General features: G+C 55.1%; 3 protein-coding genes across 3 annotated transcripts; 2 read left to right on the top strand and 1 right to left on the bottom strand.

Moving 5' to 3' along the window:
* Nucleotides 1-1267: 1267 nt before the first annotated feature.
* Nucleotides 1268-1870, top strand: GCG54_00011384 (Clock-controlled protein 6; the record flags this gene model as incomplete). The annotated part of the gene is made up of 2 exons (XM_045411289.1): nucleotides 1268-1420; nucleotides 1601-1870. 2 exons carry the CDS (start codon nucleotides 1268-1270, stop codon nucleotides 1868-1870), a joined length of 423 nt encoding a protein of 140 aa, XP_045268347.1.
* A 3640-nt stretch (nucleotides 1871-5510) lies between these two features.
* GCG54_00011383 (uncharacterized protein) lies at nucleotides 5511-7802 on the top strand (the record flags this gene model as incomplete). The annotated part of the gene is made up of 4 exons (XM_045411288.1): nucleotides 5511-5895; nucleotides 5971-6500; nucleotides 6561-7302; nucleotides 7360-7802. 4 exons carry the CDS (start codon nucleotides 5511-5513, stop codon nucleotides 7800-7802), a joined length of 2100 nt encoding a protein of 699 aa, XP_045268346.1.
* Nucleotides 7803-9460: 1658 nt separating this feature from the next.
* On the bottom strand, nucleotides 9461-10391 carry GCG54_00011382 (uncharacterized protein; the record flags this gene model as incomplete). Its single annotated transcript, XM_045411287.1, has 2 exons — nucleotides 9461-9608; nucleotides 9670-10391. The coding sequence occupies 2 exons, from the start codon at nucleotides 10389-10391 to the stop codon at nucleotides 9461-9463; spliced, it is 870 nt and encodes a 289-aa protein (XP_045268345.1).
* Between the last annotated feature and the right edge of the window lie 12270 nt (nucleotides 10392-22661).

Below are 22661 nucleotides of genomic sequence, written 5' to 3'. Positions count from 1 at the left end.
CTCAGTGGTTCATCGGCTGGGCTGGACTGGAAACGAACTGATTTCAAGTACCCAGGCGTGTTTCTGAGTTGTCTTGTTGCGAATGTCAAGTTGCAAACGAAGACAACGAACCATCGGGCAAAGCAAGAGCTTGAGGCAGTCTACTGCATGGTTTTTGCTGCTGTGCTATCTCACTCATTCCGACTCTTAAGTGGTCAGTCATGTCCAGGTGGAGTGAATGGGCAAATGATTTCCAGTCTTCGACTCTCTCTCTCACTCTGTCTTCCGCTCTCCGCAAGGTCTCTCCCCTTTCAATGCATATCCTACACCCACTTGTGCACCCCTGATCTGTTCCGTACCCACCAAAAATGGGGTACGTACCGCTCCTCCAGGCTGGCCTCCCATGTTTAGCCGACTTCTCTTTTGTCTGCGCAACCACACCACCCAAATCACTTCCACTCCCGTTTTCCGCTCGGTAAAGCCAAGGGGCGCCAATGAGTCTAGTCTTGTCGTCCCAAGCCAGTCAAGCCAATTCCCCGTTGCCAAAGCCACAATCCAAGAAACACCACGAGAGAGAGACGGCAGAGAAACGAGGTCCACCCCCTTTCTCAACCGTCGTCCACCTTCATCCACAACCACCACTGTACAGCCTTCCTTTCGTGTTCACTCCCCAGTCCCAGAAGCTCGCTCAGATTGCTCTCTTCTGATTTGTCCAAAATGAAATAAGCTGGTCAGTCCAAGGGAAAAGACAACAGGAAAACCGGGCCCCCTGGCAAGCCTATCTTAGCAGGGGACCAGGGACCAGACGGCGTGTGCCCTCCTCGCACCTCCCGGTCCAGCTCGCTCCTCTTCTCATCTCCAGAAGCAGGAGACCCAAAGTGAGATGCTCCACTCCCGTCATGGCCGGGCAGAGGCACCGCTAAACTATTCGTACGGCGAACCGTCCGTTACCCTGCTGCAAGGCGAGGTAGCACACGCCTAGTGTACACGCCTGGTGCTGGCAGCGGTTCATCCACACTTCACACTAAGGACTAAGGTAGTCCACCACCACCCCCAACCCAGTCCCAGTCCCCATGTTGCGTTGCGTTCATGTCTGTATATAAGTCCATTTCCTCCAGACCGTCCCAACTGCTGTCCTCTTTCCCTCCTCACCCACACTCACTTACCAATACCGACCCAGACTTTTTAGTCGCTTTCATTCGTTAACCAACGCCCTAATCCTCAACCACTCCGCTACTACAACTCTTCGAGTTTTAATTCCAACCAACCTCCCCCCCAAACCGTCAAAATGAAGTTCTCCGCTGCTGTCCTTGCCTTCGCCGCCGGCGCCATGGCCAACAAGAACATCACCTACGTCACCGAGGTCGTCTCTGCCTACACCACCTACTGCCCGGCTGCCACCGTCATCACCCACGGTGACAAGACCTACACCGTCACCTCGGTACGTTCACGATTCTGGAGGATGGGCCGGGCCTCAACGGGAGTTTCCTGAGAGACGCGGGGATGATCAGCAAGAGCACGCTCAGCGCCGATCACCGCGAATCTCTGCCATCTCTCCCAGGGCCTCGCTCAGCCTCATCTTCAGCATACGCAACAACATTCAGCTAACATACCTTCACAGGCCACCACCCTGACCATCACTGACTGCCCCTGCACTGTCACCAAGCCGGTCATCACCTCCTCCATCGTCAAGTGCGAGACCTGCACCGCTCCCACCAAGAACGCCACCATCCCCATCGCCACCCCCGCCGTCTCCAAGACCGCCCCTGCTACTGGCGCCATCACCCCCACCAAGCCCGTCTCCGTCCCTACCGCCGGTGCTGGCAAGGCCGCTGCCCTCTCCGGTGCCGGTCTGGCCGGTGTCCTCGGTCTCGCTGCCTTTGTCCTCTAAATCAACCACGGTCACGCCTCGCCATCCACGTCTCCCCCTACGCAAGTACGATAATATCTTAATTCGTGGGAGCCTACGACATCTAATGACTGGAGAGCGGTTGTGAACCTTCCATCAGCTTGGATGGTTGTGTTTGTTTTCTAAGGGACGAAAGGGAGAGGAGTTTCGGGAATAGAGAGAACTTTGGGGAGTCAAAAGAGGAGCGAGAAGGAACGTCACTCTACGCGACCACGGAAAATACCCGGTACATTTATCACGGCAGCTACGACTTGCGCGCTTGGAAAGACTACTTTTTTCTCTGGCCAGGCTTGGTCGTAGCAGTCCTGTCAATACTGCCAACTTCTTGTACTTGCTTACCACCAACACAAACGGTTTTGTCTCGGGTTGTTTGAAGAGGCTCCGTTTTCCACACAAATCAACGCGCCCACTGAGGATTATCACCAAATGTGTGCGGTCTATACCACCAAAAAGGCTTTTTTTCGGGAGGCTTAATGGGAATATAATGCGATTCACGATAGGTCATCTGTTGTCCACTGTCTTCCCCTTCGCAGCAGATTGTCTGTTGACAAAGTCTAAATCTACTATATTCTTCTCTCGAAGCGCTTCCCCACCATATTCGCCAGCCGTCCGCCAACATTAATATCTCCATTCGTGTACAATTTTTGATCATGTCGATATCTTGTATTGAGTGGGCGAGCATGGAAAACCCCGAGTTCTCTTCAGCAGAAAATGGGTGGATGTTTTATGGTCTTTTGTCAATTCTCACAGTGTCTCTAAGTGCGCCCAATAGAACATTGCTGAGAGACCAGTTTTGGTCCGCCCACGTAAACCTTTTTTCTCCCAGCAGGTGAACCACGGGCGTCCCACGATTGCCAACGACCCTTCCCAAGTTGACAGCGTTCCAGAATGCCACAATCAGATCGCGGAATTTCTATACTTGGATTATGTGGAGTTGATCTGACTCTTCGTGAAGCTAGCAGTTACGAGGTGACGTCAAGCTGTGCTTCGTCGTCAACGATCGAGAACTGACTCCGCGGGCATAACATTCATAGCGCAATCACGACCCCCATTCCAAAGCCAAGACGGAAAACATCTGCAGCCCCTCAACGGACAAAAAAATCTGACTCGAACTTTTTGGAGTCTAGTGATGCCGCAAAGACCAAAACAAAAGCGCCTCGCCCGATTGACTCCAAGAAACAACGTTTCTCGATTTAGATGCAAGGTCTTCCTCCCCTTTTTCTCGAAGCCGTGCAGAGACATCGAAGCGGCGCGGAATGGAATGGCGGTTTGAGACGCGGACGCCACACAACGTGCGTGCCGTGCCGGCTCGGATCTCAACACGCGCGGACGGACCATGGCCATCGTCGACCGTCGAGACTCAAAAATACCACACAACGCAAGGGAAGACGCTCTAGCCTGAGCGCAACCCCTCCGTGCCCTCCTCAGGTATGTCTGCGAACTCTGAACAGAAAACAAGAGAGTGTTGCGTATGGGGGGTGGTTCCGTCTTGGCGCTTCTCGAAGGGGAGCAGCGGGCGTTCTCGTTCCTTTCTTCCCTTTCCCATCCAACAGCGCAGCAGCACTCAGCCGACCTGCACGAGGACGGAGGCGGGCAGGCTAGAGGGAGACGGCGAAGCTGATGAGGCGCGTTGAGGCCGAGAGCTGAACGGCTCAAAGCTGCAGCCGCCGCCTGGCCTCCCTCCCCGGAGTGATTGACCGCCTCGTTGTCGTTGCAGTGCAGTGCAGTCCCTCCCCCTTGGATAAGGTTGTTTGGTCTGCTCAATCTCGTCCATCCCTATCGGGCGGTTTTCTTTCCAGGGGACGTCGGGACCACCCAGGCGCCGCCACTGTGCCGTACCTGCATTTTGCAGCGCTGGGCGGTGGATTGGGGAGGTCGGACTGAACGGGACGTCGGAAGATGGATGGGTGGAACCTGCTGCATTTCGCGGTGGAGAGCACTCAGCAAGTGGATGGATATCCTCAGATCCTGGGCCAGCAACAACCTGGACCTTGACAAGCCAGGCAGCTGGAGCGCCAGAACAATGCTGTCAGAACAAGAGGCGCAATTGCAGAAGAGAACCCGAGACGAGACAATGAGATTGCATTTCTCGCGAACAAGTGCTAAAAGCACGCCTCTCCTGAGTCTTTGGCAATTCCATGGATGTCAAGTCTCCCTTGGGGGCCCTTGGAGAACGAGGCCTTTTTTTTCAACCCCCGTCACTCGTTTCTTGGCCCCCCATGCCCGTTCCCACAAGGCCAGCAACACCCCGCAGCAAAGCGAGATTAGCAACTTGTCCAGGCCTCGTCACGCCGATCTTCATTAATTTGGATTCACGAAAAGAGGTGCATGAAACAATACGCGGTTTGCTTTAGTCGGCGGGGGGTTGGGTTGTGAACAAAAAGTGGAATAATTGCTAAGAAGAGCTGGGCAGGTTTGTCAAATCGGTATTGGTTGCATCCGGGCGTGGTCGTGTTTTTCGGGGGGGGTTTTTTTTTTTTTGGGGTTTTTTTCCTCTCTCTGTTTTATCTGGCAATGGCTTCCTTCTTCGGGGACCATGAGGGAAAGGAGCCTTCTGGACATAGCCTGACTTGAAACGATGCCACCGTTAAAGTCTAACGTTGCCCAAGATGCCCTTGCCTGCTCCCTTGCCTCTGCCATCAGGCGGCTTCTTTTCTTCTGTGCTTGTCTCGGCCTCGTCGTGGGTTCAGCCTCCTGGTTTATTCTCTGACGAGAGAATCTCTGACGAGGTCAACGAAGAAGCAAGTTGTGTCTTGCGCTACGGTTGCAAGTGGCCAAGCCATCGAAAGCATTGGTAGGATGGATCTATCTGCTGCAATCAATTCGATGAGAATAGCTCGGTGAGCCGAGTAGAATCTACGGGAAGGATGGGTCTCGCGGGGAGTCCCAGTGGGGTCTTTTCGCGGACTTTAATCGCTGATGGGGTAAAGTCGGCGATTTTTCGTCTTTGAAGGACGGTATTGCCGTCAGGAAACCGTTGAAGATTGGCCTGGTCAACTAACTCCCAGTAGCCGTCTGACTTCCATGTTTCCGAAATGGTAGTCGGAACTCTCCTTCAAAGTAGCTGATTGCTCTTGAACCCGTGGACATATTGATAGTCATTCTCAGCGGCTCCAAATTCCAACGTCGCCAGTCTGTCCAAAGCATGCAACTCGTGCATATCCCCAATCCGCTGGTCAACAATTTTTTAACAGCGCCATGGTTAGGTGTGATCGACGCGCATGTAACCCCGTGGGGTTCCCCGGCCGAAGGAAGCCGCCAAGTTCGGTTGGAGACGTCGGTGTGGTCGGCAACGATGGGCGGCGCCCATCTACCCCGGGGCAACGGAATGCGGGGAAGCTGCCTCTCAGCGCCAGCGCATTTACCGTAGAGAGAGCACGTCAGCAACTGTCCACGGTTCATGTCTCTCTTCTCCGTGATACGTCCGTCTCAACCTTTCCCAAACCTCCAGCTGTCCGGGACTCCTCAGAGAGCCGAGGCCAACGTCGTGCTCCCTGCTTCACGCGCTGTGACCAGACACCTTATAGATTGTGTGTGAAGCCCATGCCGTTGTGAATGTGCAAATGCTTTATTCCATGCCTTGGCTTTCTCAATCAACTACACAAGATTCACCGCTTTAAGTATGGATGACAGCTTTCACCCCCAGGATGAGGTCCTGCGGCACTCACTCGAGGATCCTGAGGGCTTCTGGTCTCATCAGGCGGAACATTTGCATTGGCACAAGAAACCCACATCAACGCTAAAGGTCACCAAGAAGAAGCTCAAAAGCGGCGTCACTCACGACTCCTGGGAGTGGTTCCCAGACGGCGAGATCTCGACCTGCTTCAACTGTGTCGACAGACACGTCCACGACGGCAAGGGCGACGCACCGGCCATCTTCTACGACAGCCCGGTCACGGGAACAAAGCAAACGCTCACATACAAGCAACTCCTTGACGAGGTTGAGGTGTTCGCCGGGGCTCTGAGGGAAGAGGGCGTCAAGAAGGGCGACGTTGTTTTGGTGTATAGTAAGACCAGTCTATCACCGGAAGCCGCTTGGAAGTTTCTGTGAATCTGTAAGAGGAGCTGACACGGGTTCCCAGTGCCCATGATTCCCGCCGCCCTCATCGGCATCCTCGCCGTCAGCCGTCTCGGCGCGATCCACGCCGTCGTCTTTGGCGGCTTCGCGCCCAACGCGCTCGCTCAGCGCATAGAAGCCTCGCAGCCCGTGGCCATTCTCACGGCATCGTGCGGCATCGACGGCAACAAGCCGCCGATGAGTTACAAGCCTCTCGTGGAGGAGGCGTGCGCCATTTCCTCCCACAAACCCGATAAAGTCATCGTCTGGCAGCGAGAGCAGATTCGATGGCATCCGATCAAGAGGAACGGCGGCGAGCGAAACTGGCAGAGCATCGTGAAGAGCTGTCGTGCGAGGGGGATCAGGGCAGAGTGCGTGCCGGTCAAGTCGACGGATCCGATATACATCATCCACACGTCCGGGACGACGGGGTCGCCGAAGGGGGTGTTGAGAGATGCTGCCGGTCACGCCGTGGGCCTCCATCTGTCGATCAGTTATCTCTTCAACATCCATGGTCCCGGGTGCGTGTCATTCACGGCTTCTGACATCGGATGGGTGAGACCGCACATTCTTATGACAAGGCGTTGGTATCATTGTTAACGCTTGGCGATACAGGTCGTTGGGCACAGCTACATTGCCTACGCCCCTCTCTTCACCGGCGCGGCGACGGTTCTTTACGAGGGCAAGCCGGTCGGGACGCCAGACGCATCGGCCTTCTGGAGAATAGTAGAGGAGTACAAGGTGAACACCATGTTCACGGCCCCGACAGCGTTGCGCGCCATCAAGCGTGACGACCCCGAGAACAAATTCCTCAGGCAAGTGGGCGAGCGCGGCGGTCTCCGGACCCTCAAGGGTCTCTTCCTCGCCGGAGAGCGGTCTGAGCCGGCCATCATCACCATGTACCAGGAGCTCCTCGAGCAATACGGAGCAGTCGACGCTCACGTTGTTGACAACTGGTGGTCTACCGAAGCAGGCTCCCCGATCACAGGTAGGGCTCTCGTGCCGCATGCGGGGAAAGACAGGAAGACGGACGTCCGGGACCATCCTCCGCCCAAGATCAAGCCCGGCAGTGCTGGAAAAGCGATGCCGGGCTTCGACGTGCGCATCGTGGACGATACCGGCAACGAGGTGCCCAGAGGCACAATGGGAAACATAGTCCTCGGCCTGCCACTCGCGCCGACAGCGTTTAGAACGCTATGGCAGGACGAGGAGCGGTTTTACAAAGGATACCTCAAGCGCTTTGATGGCAAATGGCTGGATACAGGAGATGCGGGCTATATTGACGCCGAGGGCTACGTCAACGTCATGTCCCGGAACGACGATGTGCTGAATGTCAGCGCCCATCGTCTGTCCAGCGGTAAGCTTCACTTTCCCCCAACGTCCACATGTGATCAGAAAGACTGATGAACGCCAGGCGGCCTCGAACAAGCCATCACATCCCACCCCCTCGTAGCCGAGGCCTGTGTTGTCGGTATCCCTGACGCCCTTAAAGGCCAGCTCCCCTTCGCCTTCATCACGCTCTCGACGCCCGACCATCCGACTTCGGCAGTGCCCGACAGCAAGCTCGCTGACGAGATCCAGACGCTGGTGCGGTCGCAAGTCGGCGCCATCGCGACACTGGGTGGGCTCATCCAGGGGAAGGGCATGATCCCAAAGACACGCAGCGGCAAGACGTTGCGTCGTGTCCTGAGGGAGCTGTTGGATAACGCGGTCCACGGCGAGTTCGATAAGGAGGTGCAGGTGCCGAGCACTGTTGAGGATGTCGGCGCGGTTGAGGTTGCCAGGGCCAAAGTCAGGGAGTACTGGGAGATCAAGGGGGATGGTCACAAGAGCACAGAGACGAGGGCGAAGCTGTAACTTAGACTACTTGACAGAGCGAGCGTTCTTTGAACTATACAGAGTATGAGATCTTGGCTTTGGTTGCGGGCACGAGTTGCGCGATGACTTGAGGGACAGATGTGAACTGGTTGGCCATGCAGGGTTTGTCAGTCACCCAGACAGGTTGTAGGCAAGACTACGCTCTTCAAACCGCTGTTAACTGATAATTCTGGACTCGCCATGTATTCCGCCCTATTATCAAGCTGGTGATTACACTTCCCTACTTCAAGTTTACTAACTTTGGCGCAATTACGAAAGAAATCATGAACCCACCTGACAGTCCTTCAAATTTTCGATTCCTTTCCTAACCCCTCAACGAATGCCCGCCTGACAAGCAGTGGCTTCGTATGCCGTTCTAAAGCGCCACAGTAACAGATCTCTATGTCACAATTCAACTTCATCGAATCAACACACCATAGGCAGAGATAGACCACATGTCTAGGTACAAGAGTATCGAACTACCACCGATCGACAAACAGCATACACGTAACCATCTATAATATCACATAATCATGCGCTTGCGGCAGCGCGGCTAACACGTCCCGGCCATGCTGTGCGACTTCCCAACATGACGGCACTGCTGAGCTGGCACCGCATGCCCCAGCATCAGACCAGGAGGACATAATTACATGTCGAATCCTGTGTCCCAATTTTTTCCCAACGGGAGTGTCCGGCCAGGGAATCACAAGAGGCTTTTACGCAACGGCTGTCGCGCAAAACCACACAACCCACCGCCACGCCGAGACGGCTCACCCTTAAATCTGCTCTCCTCGTTCGACATGTTTGACAGAGCCCTCGCTCGCCCCCCACGAGCCCTCGACACGCATCCAGTTATTTCTTCCCATTTCCAACTTCGAAATAACGTTACGAGGTGCTGAACCCACCCCAAGATCCCGTGTCCTCGTCCAGCGGATGTCACTTGAGAAGAAAATACGGACGGTGCGACATCAGAACCCGTCCGCTACGAGTACCACGCGCCCGCAGCTGCGTGATACAGACCGTAAAGAAAACAACCATTCCTTCACTTGAACCATGGCCTCGTAGTCCGTGTCTCCTCCCCTTGTTCTCCCTCCTGGGATCCCTGGCCGTGTAACCAAGGCCAGTCCGAAAGCACGCTCCCCATTTTCCCTTTCCCCGACAACGAAACGGCTTGCAGCCGGTGCCGCGACAGGAGAGAAAAGAATGACCGACCTGATGCTCGCCCGCCCGCCCGTATCGAGTCGTGCCGTCGTACCATGTTTGGGTCTACGGGTCGTCGAGCCTTTGTGTCACCACACTGATGCTGTCAAGAGGAGCATGTTTCCCGGGCCGGGCAAGATCTCCGCGGTGTTGTGCTGCGCAGAGAATCGGACGGGAATCCTTGCGGTGTAGTTTTCTCTTTGTTCTCGAATGGCAAAGCCGGCAAGGGACAGTGATTGGATGGGCCTGGAACATTGAGAATGCCGAATCTGTAAGGGATAGAAGATGCTAAAGAACGCTCCGTATGCTAGAAAGAGTTTGCCTGCCCATCTTATGCTTGGTATCATAATGTCTCCAGTCCCAAAAATGCCATTTGCGCACGCAAAGTAGCCGTCAAACCCATGTAGAAACCATCATTAAACTTCATGCGCCTCGTATGCAATCGCAATAGTGATCAATCATCGACTGGCCGAACCAGCGGAAGGACCTGTCGAGGACGACTTTCCAAACATGCCGTAGACGCTCTTCTGTCCCTCTCTTGCAACCTTCAGCGGTGCAAACCGTGCTTCCGATAACCGAGTTCCTGCCTTGAGACTCTCGAGCACCCTTTCCGAAGCCGTCAGTACATGTTTGCAGGTATTATGAAGAGATGGCCAGGAGAACATACCAGTCGACTCCAACGTACTTCACTCCACAGCCGCCCACCTTGCGAATCTCCTTCTCCAGCTTGCCACTTGCGAGGCCACCGCCTGCTCCAGCCCCGACTCCTGCCGGCCTCCCCACGATGACGTGCGTAACCTGCCTCCGGCCGAGGTGTATCGACATGCGGGCGCCATTTTCGACCAGCACGCGCTTGAGCTTGTGGTCCGAAATGATGGGATGCGTGCTGCCGTTGACATAGACAGTTACGCCCTCGAACAAGCCACGTCCAGCAGTTGCCTTCTCCTCCTTTTCTTCGTCCTCCCTCCTGCGGGCCCCCATAATGGCATCTTCGTTTGTTGAATCTCCTCTGCCGGCTGATGTCGTCGAAGTAGCGGATCCAGCGTCAGAGATGGACGAGCCGCTCCTCATCAGCCCCGGCCTCGCGAGCATGTCGGCGACGCTCATGGTTGCCCGTGCCTTGACGTTCTTAGGCACAACCATCTTGAGCTTCTCATCGTAGTCTTCGCTCCCGGCGCCGTAGGTATCGCTCATACGGACGCCACCGGAGTGGCCCGCGGCGAACTGCCCAGCGAGTTTGCGGGCTCGGCTGTCCCGCCACCCGAGAGTCGTGCCGGGTGCCGTCTCCGGGCGTTGATGGCCCGTAGCACTGGAATTGTACGGATCGAAGTTGTTACTGAAGCGCGGCTTCGCAGCCGGCGGCAGGGTAGTCTTCTCTGGCGGCGGCATCGTATTGTACGTTGCAGGAGGACTGCCTCTTTGCTTTTTCTTTTTTCTTCTGCCGTGATGCACAAAGGGTCGGGTTGGACGACGTGCAGTTGATATTAGGTAGAGGATAAGAGGTTCATGCACGTCAACACAGCGACTACGACGTCGTCCAAGTCCATGGGTCGGAATGGGAAACGACTGGTCGAAATGACGATTACTTTGAATATTTTTTTTATTAGTGTATCCTCTATTTCCCACCAAACAAAGACAGCCTTCTAAACGCGAGGGACGCGTAGCCGCAACACGGGAGGCACAAAGCGCAGGACCATCAGGGCCAATCCAGGCGCGAGGAAGGCGCGGGGCACGTGACCCTGTTTTGTGTGTTCCTTCCTCCTCCAAAGGAAGGGAAGAGAAGGGAAGCGCCCGGTCCAGGTGCAGCGCAACGAACGAAGGCAGTCCCAGTCCCGGTGAGAGAGAGACACGACCTGACGGTGTGTTTCTCTCCACAGCCTGGGAAGTTGGTGGTAACTTGGTGCCGGTAGTGCCTCTCACCAGGCCCGGGTGTCTTCCTTCAAGTCAGTGTACGACGCACCTACCTTCCCAAGCTCCCAATTCCAACAACGTGAGGCATCTCCGGCTGCGCTGCCCTGCATACTCTTCACAGCTATCTGTACGCAGTACGCCGTACGTATGCGCGCATGTGCGCGTCAAAGTCCCTTGGAACCTTCCGCAAGCTGGAAGCCAAAAGCATGACCGAAACGCTTCGACCGTAGGGGACCTTTCACCTTTCACCTCAGCTTCAACCTCGGAGACTCCTGCAGGTACGGATACACCATCATCAGCCTAATGTAAACACCGGACCGACACGCCCCTCTCCCTAAACAACCATTGTTTCTTCCCACGAGCCCACACTCAACCAATCGACCGACGCACATGCCCACCCGCGCACACCCACGAGCCCACGGAACCGGAACCGGAACTGTCAGTGTGAAGACGGACGTCAGGTCGAGACGCAGTGAGGTGCGAATGCGAAGACACCCCGAAAGAGAGACAGAGAGAGAAAGAGTCCGCCAAGGTCACAATGTTTGCCTTTTTCTCCGGAGGAATACCGGACTTGGGCCTCAGATGTGGCTTCCACAACCCAACAATACCCCCAACAGAAGGCTATTCCTATCTCCTACCACCACCACCACTACCACCACCACTACCACCACCAAGAAACACTCCAGCGACAATACTGAGTACCGAGTACAATGGCGTATGATATCGCCAAAACCAAAAAAAGAGGAAACAGAGTTCCGTCCCTTCGATCGTCGCATTCACCCGTAAACTGCATTCGCACATCGAACCTGGACGAGTTGGGGGTGTCCTCGCTGCGGCAAAAAAAAAACAAAGCCACCCAATCGGTCTCCAATGTCGCCCGCTCTGGCAGCGCATCCCCCACAGACGACGCCAGTCATGCACATCACGCCCTCTCCAACTCCATCGGCCGAAGCTTGCACCTTAAAGAAAAAGCTTACACAGCCGGATTCCCCTGCTTCAGAGAACCACCGAAGCTTCGCCTCTTCCCAAACCCATTCGCCCGTCCGCCCAGAGAGGTGCCAGACGCAAAGCTTGTAGCATCCAAGCTCTCTCATCTCAGGTACACCTAGCTCCGGCCCAACAATTGACTTAGATCCCCAAACCTCTGCCGCGCGGCGACCGCCGGGAAACACCAAACGAAAAGGGTCGTTTCCTCCGCCCCGGACCTGGTCTGCCACATCGTCGGCTCGCTCACTGCTGCACCAACTCGGGGACTCCCATGTCTGCCATCTTCGCCTCTTCCCGGACCAACTTACGCACACACGCATGCACGCCAACTGCACCACCCAATGCAGCCTTCCTTGCCTACGAACCTTTTTTTTCCTTTCTTCCCTCTTCTTCTCCTGCATCAAGACTGCTTTCCCCCTGGGGCGACCCTAGGACACTCGACAGAAACACCGGTGCTCCGTCACATGTATAACACACCCTTAGGTTCTTATCATGCCGTACCAGGAGTTCATGCACGATGCCCGCTGCCCGCCGCACCGCTGCCCACTACTTTGTACCTGCTTTCCGAGACTCCTCTCTCCCCTCCTCCTGCCGCAGTGTTTCGCGGCTACATTCGCTGGGACAGGGCGCGGGAGGTAAAGGATGCTGCCCTGCTGCCCCTGACAGCAACCTCGACGGCGGCATGTGCCATGCCCTGCGACGCCTACATACATCAAACCACCTAACATGCCATTCATTGCAAACTGTGAGAAATGACAAGCGACCAAAGTCCCGGGAAAAAAGAAAGCTGAAATCGACAAAATGCACCGAGGCTTGCATATTCTGCGCGCTTTTGCTGCACAGCAACTAGGCGCCGCGCATTCTTCAACGCTGCACTGCGCGTGCTGGCTGCTACTGCACTGCACCACTTGCTCAACTACGTAATCCCGTCCCCGAAAACGACTTCATCCAACGGCCCAAAACCTCGTCAAGTCGGGATAAAGTCGAGACAAGACAAAGTCATCTCACAAAACCGCAAGGTTTCAGGGTTCTGAAGGGCAGGGAGGACTTTGGCGAGACAGGAAAAAGTCAATCACCCTCCGCCGAGCCCCAAGCTCCCTCGCGCAGCTCCCGTTCTCTCTCATGTGAGATCAGTCAGGGACGCCAGAGACCGCCGCAAGGGTCAACGAGAGGGGGGCGAACCGTTTCAAGCGAGCAAGTTCTACCCCGACTCGACGATTCATCCAGTATCAACTTGAAGGCGCTGACAAGGCAGTGCCACCCGCAAGCGGCGGCAAGGGAACTCCAGCTCGTGCCCGAGATTCCACGTCACTTTCGCTTGACCCCGTCCCTGACAGTTACATGATCTGCCCAGCATGCGCCTGCTTGCTGCGGTCCAGGTACGCAGGAGCCATTTCTCGATACCTGCTCTGTTTCCTCAAGCTCTATGGTGTCCGTGAGCGAGCAAGCAGGTCTCCCCCCGGGGCAACTCTGTGATCCGTGATCTCGCCGCCGCCACCCCATGTACGAGCAGCATGCATACCCGTCCGTACGCGCATGCAGGCCATCGACCCTATCTCTCTTCCCGGGGACAGCTGCCAGGCCTGGTAAGGAAGGAGCGGGTTGTTGTTTCCATATGGCATCCACTTCGCGGATAGACCTGGGTCATGGCCACCAGCAGGCTTCGGACGCGAAGACGACGACGACGACGAGCCAGAGCGGGGGATTCACACACAGGTGGATATCTCGAAAAAAGGCCGGCCGGGCCCAATTCCGACATCATTCAATATTGTTGTCATAACTATTATCATTCCACCCTGCTGGCTCACACCGGTCGTGTCCCAGACAAAAAGGTTGTCTCGCCTCGGGAGCTAAGTTCGGGATAAATCCAAAAAGACAGCGAGAAAAAAGATACCTCACCCCCCTCCTGGGTCAGAGAGGGGAAGGAAGAGAGAATAAAAGACGCACTGGAATGCGCCGTCTACGTACCAGCGACGACTGTGCGTTAGAAAAAGTAGAGGAGGGCGGCTGTCAGAAGTCAAAGTGCGCCGAGGTTAGCAAAGATTTCTGCTTAGCTTCAAGCCGAAGACGAAAAGGGCACAGTGCAGCCGTCCCTTTGGTTACAGACAGAGACGAACAAATGACAAAGAATCGAAGCCAAAGAAAGTCAAAATAACAATGTGCAAACTCGGCGCACAAAGAAGAGACAATCCAACAATGGGCGGCGGCATTTAGCGGGAGGTCTTGCAACGTACAGCAGCAGCAGCAGCAGCAGCAGCAGCAGCAGCAGCAGCAGCAGCAGCAGCCAGCTCCCAAGGCCAGGGCCGCTGCATTGCCTTACATGCTAATCGCTGTGGCACTACTGCCGCGCGACTGGCACATATGCGAATCATACTTGCTTGCATCCTGTGGTCTTGACGGCGAACGATTGGGCCCGTCCTGTTGTACTTCCCAACTGCTGAGGATCAGTAGCATCAGTTGGCTTGCCCGTTTCCTTCAATTTGCCTCGAACGTCCCCGGGGTGGGAAGGATGATCGGTGGTAGAGACGACGGCGGCAAAAGGTACTGATGTAGGCAGTACATACGTCTGGCTCCCGGTGCTTAATGAGCATCGACGTATCGGTGGCGGAGCTGTGTTTTGGCAATACCCCCATTCGCCGCTGCTTCATGTTCAGCTCTTCCTATCCCCCCAACCCCCGTGCCCCCTCAGCGGGATACGCACTATTTTGTCATACTGCGCATCTCTGCATGTGAGGTATGCTGTACTTTGCCAGCCAATATTCGACATTGAACCCCCTCCCCTCACCACCTCCCCTGCTCCAAGTCTAGCGCTGGGTACAGTACATCTGACATATTACTTCCCGAGGAGGCGCGGCGGCGGCGGCGACGGCGCATCTCTCGCCCACAGACACAGACTACTGCGTACAGGCGCAAGGGCTAGCTGGCAGACAACCTGCTGCGGAGACAGGCCAGGCGGGCAAGCCCAGCAAAAGCCAGAGCCAGCCAGCCAGAGAGGTAGCAGGCCGCAAAAAGTTGGGGGCAGGAAATGGGAAGGTGAGGGGGGAAATAAGTGGGAGAGGGTTGCGAATGTAACGCAGGCTCAACAGGCGAGATGTTCCGCCCATCATCGCCCGCCCGCCTTCTTTCTCGTGCAGCGGCAGCCGAGAGGGAAATCTCACGTTGGGGGCGCCTTGGCGATGCTGGGCCCGGCCTGGGCCAGGCCCTTTGCTTTTTCCTCTCGTCTTTCTCTGCTAACATGAATTTTCCATACACCACCCAGGATGCTAACTACACGCACTCACACGCACACAAACACACCTACACACCTCTACACGAGTTGACAACGCAGCGGCGCCGGCTGCTTGCTTGATCGAGGTGGGAAGGGAAGGGAGGGAGGGGCTGACCGGAAGATGCGCGCGCGCTCGCGCGCCTGTGTGTGTGTTGAGATATGGTGTGCTCCGGGGAGCGCGATGCTCCCGCGGACGGCATAACACCCTACTTACTTACTCCACGGTACACAGTCGAGACCGAGGGACATAAGCCCAACGGCATCGCGTATCTTGGCTCTTTTGCCTCTCGGCTGCGAATTTGATGAACAAAAAAAAAGCAACATCACAGATTAGCTTTTGTGCCTCCTGCTCGAATTCCCTAGAGCCCTGTGGTGTACACACACGACATGCAGGCTGTTTTCTCGGTGTATGATGATCACCCTCAAGCAGGCAGGCAGGCCTGCGATGTGCGGTTTGTTTGCAGCGCCAGCCAGCATTGCAGGCAAAGCAGACATGGGTATTACTACTGGGTACGGTAGGTGGTAGAAAAAAAGCGCCGCGGTGGGCGCGCAGTACAGACGTAGTGTACTCACAACACACACACATATACAAACGCGCACGCGTGTTGGATGCGGGCGGAGGTTTGGCTGTGTGGGCTAATGTAGGACAGGTAGATTCTCATCAGATCTTCCAAACATAACACACATGCGAGGCTACCTTACTCCTCCTGTACAGGACGCAGCTATCCCGACGTATGTTGCTGCTCATGCACACGACGGAAGGGAAGACGGGGGGCACCGCTCTTGAGGGTGGGAGGGGCCAGCCAGCATTAGCAGTAGCATTAGCAGCAAGCAGCAGCCCCAATCCACCCAGCCCAGAACAACATGAACCGGACCCAGGTAAGGCGGGATAGGTAGTTGGATGCTCCACGTAGCTCAAGGCAAGGTACGATGCAATAATGGTGTGTGTATGTACGCAGTACAGCGTGCTAGCTAGACGTCCGTCATTGGAGGGGGCGTCAGCACCCCCCACCGCCGCTGGAGTTGCCGTATCCAATGGATCTCGAAGAATTAGCCGTCGCCAAAAGCTCGTATCAAAAAGATGTGCTGCTGACCGACTTGACCGCAACAGAGGGAGGCTTGAAGAGAAGGGGAAGAAGAAGAAAATAAATACCAAGCATTGAACACGTATTGGTACGAGAGTCGCTGCTCAGTCCAGCGGGCAACGTTGAGCGGGAAGAGCGGGTCTCCATTATCTCTTCCAAGACAAGGAGAAATACAATGGACAATAGGGGATTGTTCTCCGGGAGAAGCTCGTCGGCTTACGTCTTTCAAAGACCGGGTTGTCTCTCGTCGTTGAGCATGTCTCAGCCGAGCAGGAACGGCGGCTCGTAGCGACCGACCGAAAGCCGGTGGCCCGGTGGGCGCGATACCACATCAGAGCTAGGAAGAGAAATACATAGTAGACAACAGGACAGGCTGAAAAAAAAAAAAAAAAAAAAAAAACCCCAAACCACCCGTCAAAGACAGTGAGAGAGACAAGACGAGACTCAAGCCTAGGGTAAATGCCGTGGCTGGAACAGCACACACACACAACACCACTGAAAGAGAGCGACATGGTGCGCGCCCCACGCCGGTCTAAAGGTAGAGGTAACCCGACGCCCCCCATCGCCGACCAGAGTCGAGATCCTGATCTTGTCATGGGTGTGCGGTTGCGCGATTTGCCAGGATTACTTTATGGAGGGGACAGAGAGAGAGAGAGGACTGACCGAACGGCTGAGCGATGTAGGAGGTGGTCGAGAAGGTCGACAAGAGCATGTATCCGTACATCGTCTTGAGAAAGAGAGCAACAGCAGTAATCAGAAGAGACACTGGGAGAGATGGAGGAGGACTGGAGAAAGATGCGAAACGGGGGGTAGGTGGAGGAAAGCGACCAGGAGGGGCGCGGCGATGGTGCCCGCACACGCCCCTCCGCTCATCGCATCGTGCCATTCGCCTCCACGTGAAAGCTGCACACAAAAACTCAACGTTCAGCAGCGGCGGCGGGAAAACGCTGCAAGGTAGCCCTGCCAGCGCAGCGTCGTGGCTCCAGAGGGGGGGTCAGCAAGCCGGCTCGTTTGGGCATAGGGCTATTGGCTCGCAGCGGGCGGAGAAGCAAGCGACGATGGCCTGGTGGGCCGGGGTCCAGGCCTGGTCCAGGATGGGGCATGCCATCATTATCCCCATTGGTCCTTTTTTTTTTTTCCTGCTTCTCCCCCTCCCCCTCTCCCCTCTCTGTATCACTCTCCAACGAAACCCCAAGAGGGTCGCTGTAAAGAGGCNACCCTCTCCCCTCTCTGTATCACTCTCCAACGAAACCCCAAGAGGGTCGCTGTAAAGAGGCCACAAGAGTAGCGGTGAGGACGGTGCTAACCCCAATCAGTGAAGCCATTATGACCTCCACCAACCTCGCCCGGAGGCGCGCCTCAACGCCACAGTGTCAGAGACGGGGACATCACCTCGGGCTTCAACCTCAATGCCTCTCCTGACAGAGCTGCTGCAAGTGCAAGTGTGCGCTCTCATCTTTGTCTTGGTGCCCTCGTGTCGTTGTCGAGGTTGTGCAGTCCGCGACGCGAGGTGGAGGGGGGTTCAGAGCAGTTCTGCCCACCCGTGTCTCTTGAAGAAGAGCGACCTCACCAGTGCACCACGAATACACGTGTGGCACAAGCAAGCTGCGGGTAGAAATCCGGGGTTGATCACAACTCGTAACATTCCCATCCTGCATGCCCCCAGGCGGCTTTCCGTTCTTCGAGAATAGACGGTCTGTCTTGTCTCGTGCCAAGAGCCCGTCGAATGGCACGTGCTACATCAAACGGTGAAATTCCAGTCAGCGTCGACTGCTGTTGTTGAGTGAAAGTGAAACGTATCTTGAGCCGGAATCCATTCCATTCTGCGCAGTCTTCAGTCCATTCTCGACCCGGTTCATGATCCCATTCGACCAGCATCATCATCGACGTGGAACTGAGAAAAATGCCCATTGGACTGGTGCATGTCTCGCGCGGCACCGCGGCCGTCTGACATGGCTCCATGACGCTGCGGTGCGGGAGGAACTCCTCGTGCTTTCATGTACTATGTAAGGCGGAAAACGGTCCGCTCATGCATGCCAATTGGCGAATGGGGGCTCTCAGGAGCTACTTCTAGATCTTATGATTTGCATGATAGTTGAATCTCTTCAAGGAACTTCCTGCTTGCATGGTGAACCATCCACCGGGAAAGGTAGTCTAAGAAGACAACTTGCTTATAACGACTCAAGATGCCGGTGCAGACTTTCGACCGCTTCTGCCTCCTGTCTCTTCTTACCTGTCGACAGCGCAAATGGCGGCGCCAAGCCCATGCAACCGAAATATCAATCGAGATACCTATTCGAGACCAAGACTGTGCACGCATTGAGCAAACCCTTCAGACGCATGGCTAACCTTCCCCGTAGCAATGTCACCGAAGGAACGAAAGAAGGCTTTATCAGATTCGACATGTCCGCGACCAAAACTCCAACCCGACTGGCATTGCGCCCATCACCGATTCAAGAAATGCGTCCGACACGAGCAGAAGAGCTGCGGCGGCGTGTATTGGTAGGTGTAGAACGGGGGTGTTTTGTAGGTGTGTGGTGGTGTGGCAGCCGACAACGTGGATAGCTGTGATTCGCCTGATTGCGATGCGGTTCGAACTGCTGGGATCTCTACCACCCCAGCTCAGAGCGAAGATGGCGCTGGACTGATAAGCCAAAGCGCCAGATTTACTGCAAGCCCCGGCCGGGGAACAGCTGGCGGATCCATGAGGTATCCACTACATAGCCAATCCTCACCCGTCTTATTGTCCTGTACATACCAGAAAAGGACGGCAATTATCGTGATTTCCGGTACGTCCGTATGTAGGGGAAGATAAGGCCCCAGGTATTGTATACGGAGGCTGGCAGAAACGACCTTGCGGCATCTTTGCATGGCAGTGGTGAGTGAACACGGGATCTTGATGCACCCCTTCGGAAGTTCGTACTGTGGTTCAGTTGTCAAGCATTACACCCCCGACTCAGCAAAACCAGAGGCTTCTTAGAGGATAAACGTTCCGTGAGTCAAGTCGGACACCGCCAGCGTAAGCCCTCTCAGACGCGCTCAGCCAGACCAGCCAACAACATCTCTTGGAGAGGAAATTCCCCATTCCGGGATGCACTGCACCTTGTCAGCGCTGAAAGACCTCAGTAGTGATGATGAATTGAAGTATGAGCCGAGCAAGGTGAGAGACAAGGCTCAAGAACTCAAGAAACAGCTCAGCAACACTACTGGCAGATACGTACCCAGTGCCTTGCAGAGAGAGCGTAATTTAAATTAAATAAAAAAAAGGGTTGACGGGTAGGCTAATGTGGCTAGGAAGGCGTGGACTCTTCCACCGAAACTGACACCGATGTGCCAGTTTCCAAACTGGCAAGTGGCTCGCAAATCGTTGTAGGCGAGAGAAAGCAAGTCATGTGAAGTGAGCCATAGTTTGCGGTTAAAATCAAAACTGCCGCCGGCCACGTCGAATCTTTTGTCCCTACGGCATGGTGGTCTTTCTCTTGCTTTTTGGTGTGGTCTCTGATCGGTGACCGGGCCGCTTCGGCTCAACAATTTGGTAAACGTAACATCCGTGAGCGTTATTCAGGATCTTTGCTGTTTCCGACAGATGTCCAGCTGTCGTAGGCGTCGGTGGATATGGACGTCGAGTGGAGTGGCAGACGACAATGAAGGGCAATTTGGTGTCGCCTCAGGCCAAACAACGGCTAAGGTAGCCTGGTCTTGAGCCGTGGGAGGTAAGCTCAAGGTACGGCCGCGTCTCGCCGCATGTATCTGGGTACAAGCAGTTAGCAGACAGCGACGAATGCTGGCGGCTGGGGTCCTCCGGGGGGAACTGAAACGCACCCCTCCATCGCGCCGCCAGTCGGAGCAGCTCATTGGCCAGGTCTTAGCTTAGCCGCCTTGCAGCTGGGTCATGCAAGTGCTCAAGCCAACATCAACATCACACTCTAGTCCCTGTCGTATCTGCCCTCTTTGGCCGCCCAAGATTTAAGATGTGTCTGCAGGGTCTGGACGACGTGGGAACCGGGGGGAGGGGCGCAAGATGCGATGCTGATTGCTGTTGGATGCCATGCCATGCCATGCCATACATAGAGACCAGACCACTTCGCGGATACTGTCCCTTCATACCTTACACGAAATGCTGCTCGGAACACCCTGGTCCTGGTCACTGTGAGCTGCCGCATCCCAAGGATGCGAAGTACGATAGTCTTGCGTGGGAACCAGGCTTGTTGAGCTACCTGCGAGGATGATGCCGTCACTGTCAGATATGCAGATGCTCTACACAAACATCCGGCACGAACTTCGATGCCAAGATGCGAGCTTTTAGGCTTGCTGGAAGGTATGGTTTGCTGTTGAAACACCGTCATGTACATTTTGGATCTCTGTACCGTCGTCGAAACTTGACCTCTATCGCATGACCCGAGTATGGCATTTTGCGAAAGATAGATTGACCAACCTGCGGAGGCTCAGAAGGCTGCTGTGCAAGTCCCAGGCCTGTCGCTCGAGCGTTGTGAGAAAGAAAAAAAGGAATAAAAAGAGATGATGGCCGACAATTGCGTGTGTCATCTCGACGTTGAGCTGATTCCCGCCCGCACCCTGTCGCAGTTTGATTCGGCGCTCAGCATCCGATCGAGTAGAAATCCGCTGATGCACCCAACCTTCTGAACTTCGGCCCACACTGGGCGGTGCCTCGTCCCTTCGATAAGTTTTCCCACCAAGAACTCGCTTCTACTTCCGGGCTCGAGAGTTTTGTATCTGGTGCCAAGCACCCATTTGATTCCTGTCAAACTACGAATTCGAATCAGGAAGGATGCCCTGCATTGTTCGACTACAGCTCGTGCTTGCGATATCGCTGAGGGAGTGCAGCGTTCATGCGGCAAGAATCAGCGAGAATCAGGACCGAAATCGATATGCTCATGATAAGTGACGATTGCGTGAAGGATAAGCAGCGATTGGAGTGATGCTTTACATCAAGAATGGCGTGTTGTCGGCCTAGACGCCTCTGCGCGGCAAGAGAGACGCCGGCTGATCCTTGGAAAAGAGCCTGATGACTCGGAAAGAGGACGGTCCAATGACAGCAGCGGGATGGAATATCGACAACGTTGACGCCCGGCAGATGATCTCAGTTAGCTGCGTGCGCGACAGGAGTACTGGTGCCCCAAAGCCTCCGCCGTCGCCTCCGCCTCACGTATCCCTAGATATGCGGTCCGACTGAGACACGCACAAAGGCGAGCAAGAGAGAGAAGAAGGAAAAATAAGTCCGCGCCCGCAGGGCACAAAAAAAAAAGGAAAGGGTTCGAACGACTGGTACATTGTCAGAATGGCCAGCCAAGAGTCGACGAAATGCGAGCCGCGGCTTGTGTATTTAGCTTCGTCGCTGGAAATTCCTTCCCCACCCTTGCGTATGTTTTTCAATATCGTTGGCCAGCCCATTATTGGCAATTTTCAACGAGAAATGTTATCCATTCTGGGCCAGATTAGCCCACGAAAGAATATGTGACAAGTAGTTGACCGGCTATAATCTCAGAATCCCGAGTTCGGAGAGGGTAGCGTCCTGGGACTGTCAGTGGCTGGTCACTAAGCCGATAATGACGACGGTCTAAGGCTGATGACCTCTTTTTCGACTTCTATTTTGGTGCTGTGCAATCTGTTGGGTTGGGGATGCCGGGCTGTCAGACCTAGACGATAACACAGTACTCTTATACCTGAGTTACGTCAAGTCGCATATTTTCCAGCCGAGTGGTAGTTTGTTGACTGTAGCCGCTGTTCTGAATTAATGCTCGTCGTGACGTCTTCTTGCTTCGGTCGCAAGCCCTCTTCTTTGCAGTCTTGTCTGGTATGGACCCCTGTCTAGTTTATCCGCGTGGACGACAACCAAAACCGGGGTGGCTGGAGAAACGAAACTAAGCAGGTATTGGTTGCGTTCTCTCTGCGGACCCAAATAGATACGTACCGTGTGAAAATCGATCCAAATTGTTTCTTGATAAAAAGCCGCGAATATTTTGCGGCGCGAGGATTGAGTCTTGGGTTTGAAATTATTACTACTCTTCAATGCTCACAAGCATCAAGAAAGGCGAGCAAGCTGGCCAAACCTGCTGATAGGACCAATAGCGACAGGACCTTCCATCGTCCGCCGTCGGATTTTGTCGAATTGGTTGTTGCACTCATTTGGAGACACCTGCAAAGCGGCGTCCTCAACTGAGAGCGGATCGTAGAGTTGGCCCAAGCGGCCGACTGGTGAGGGTATGCAGATGGACGGTCGATACGTAGTTGCTGCGCGGCGTACAGGACGGAATCTTGCATTGGACTGTGCATGCCCCCACACGAGCTTCCATGTCGCACCATGTCACCAAGACATTTCCCTCCACCGCTGCCTCTAATTCGACCAGCCCCGCTCCGGCCTATGTCAGCGCACTGCCTGCGTGTGTC

This window comes from Colletotrichum gloeosporioides (assembly GCF_011800055.1).
Source record: "Colletotrichum gloeosporioides strain Lc1 chromosome Unknown consensus_17, whole genome shotgun sequence".
NCBI classification, from domain to species: domain Eukaryota; kingdom Fungi; phylum Ascomycota; class Sordariomycetes; order Glomerellales; family Glomerellaceae; genus Colletotrichum; species Colletotrichum gloeosporioides.
This window is presented reverse-complemented; position numbering and strand designations above follow the sequence as displayed.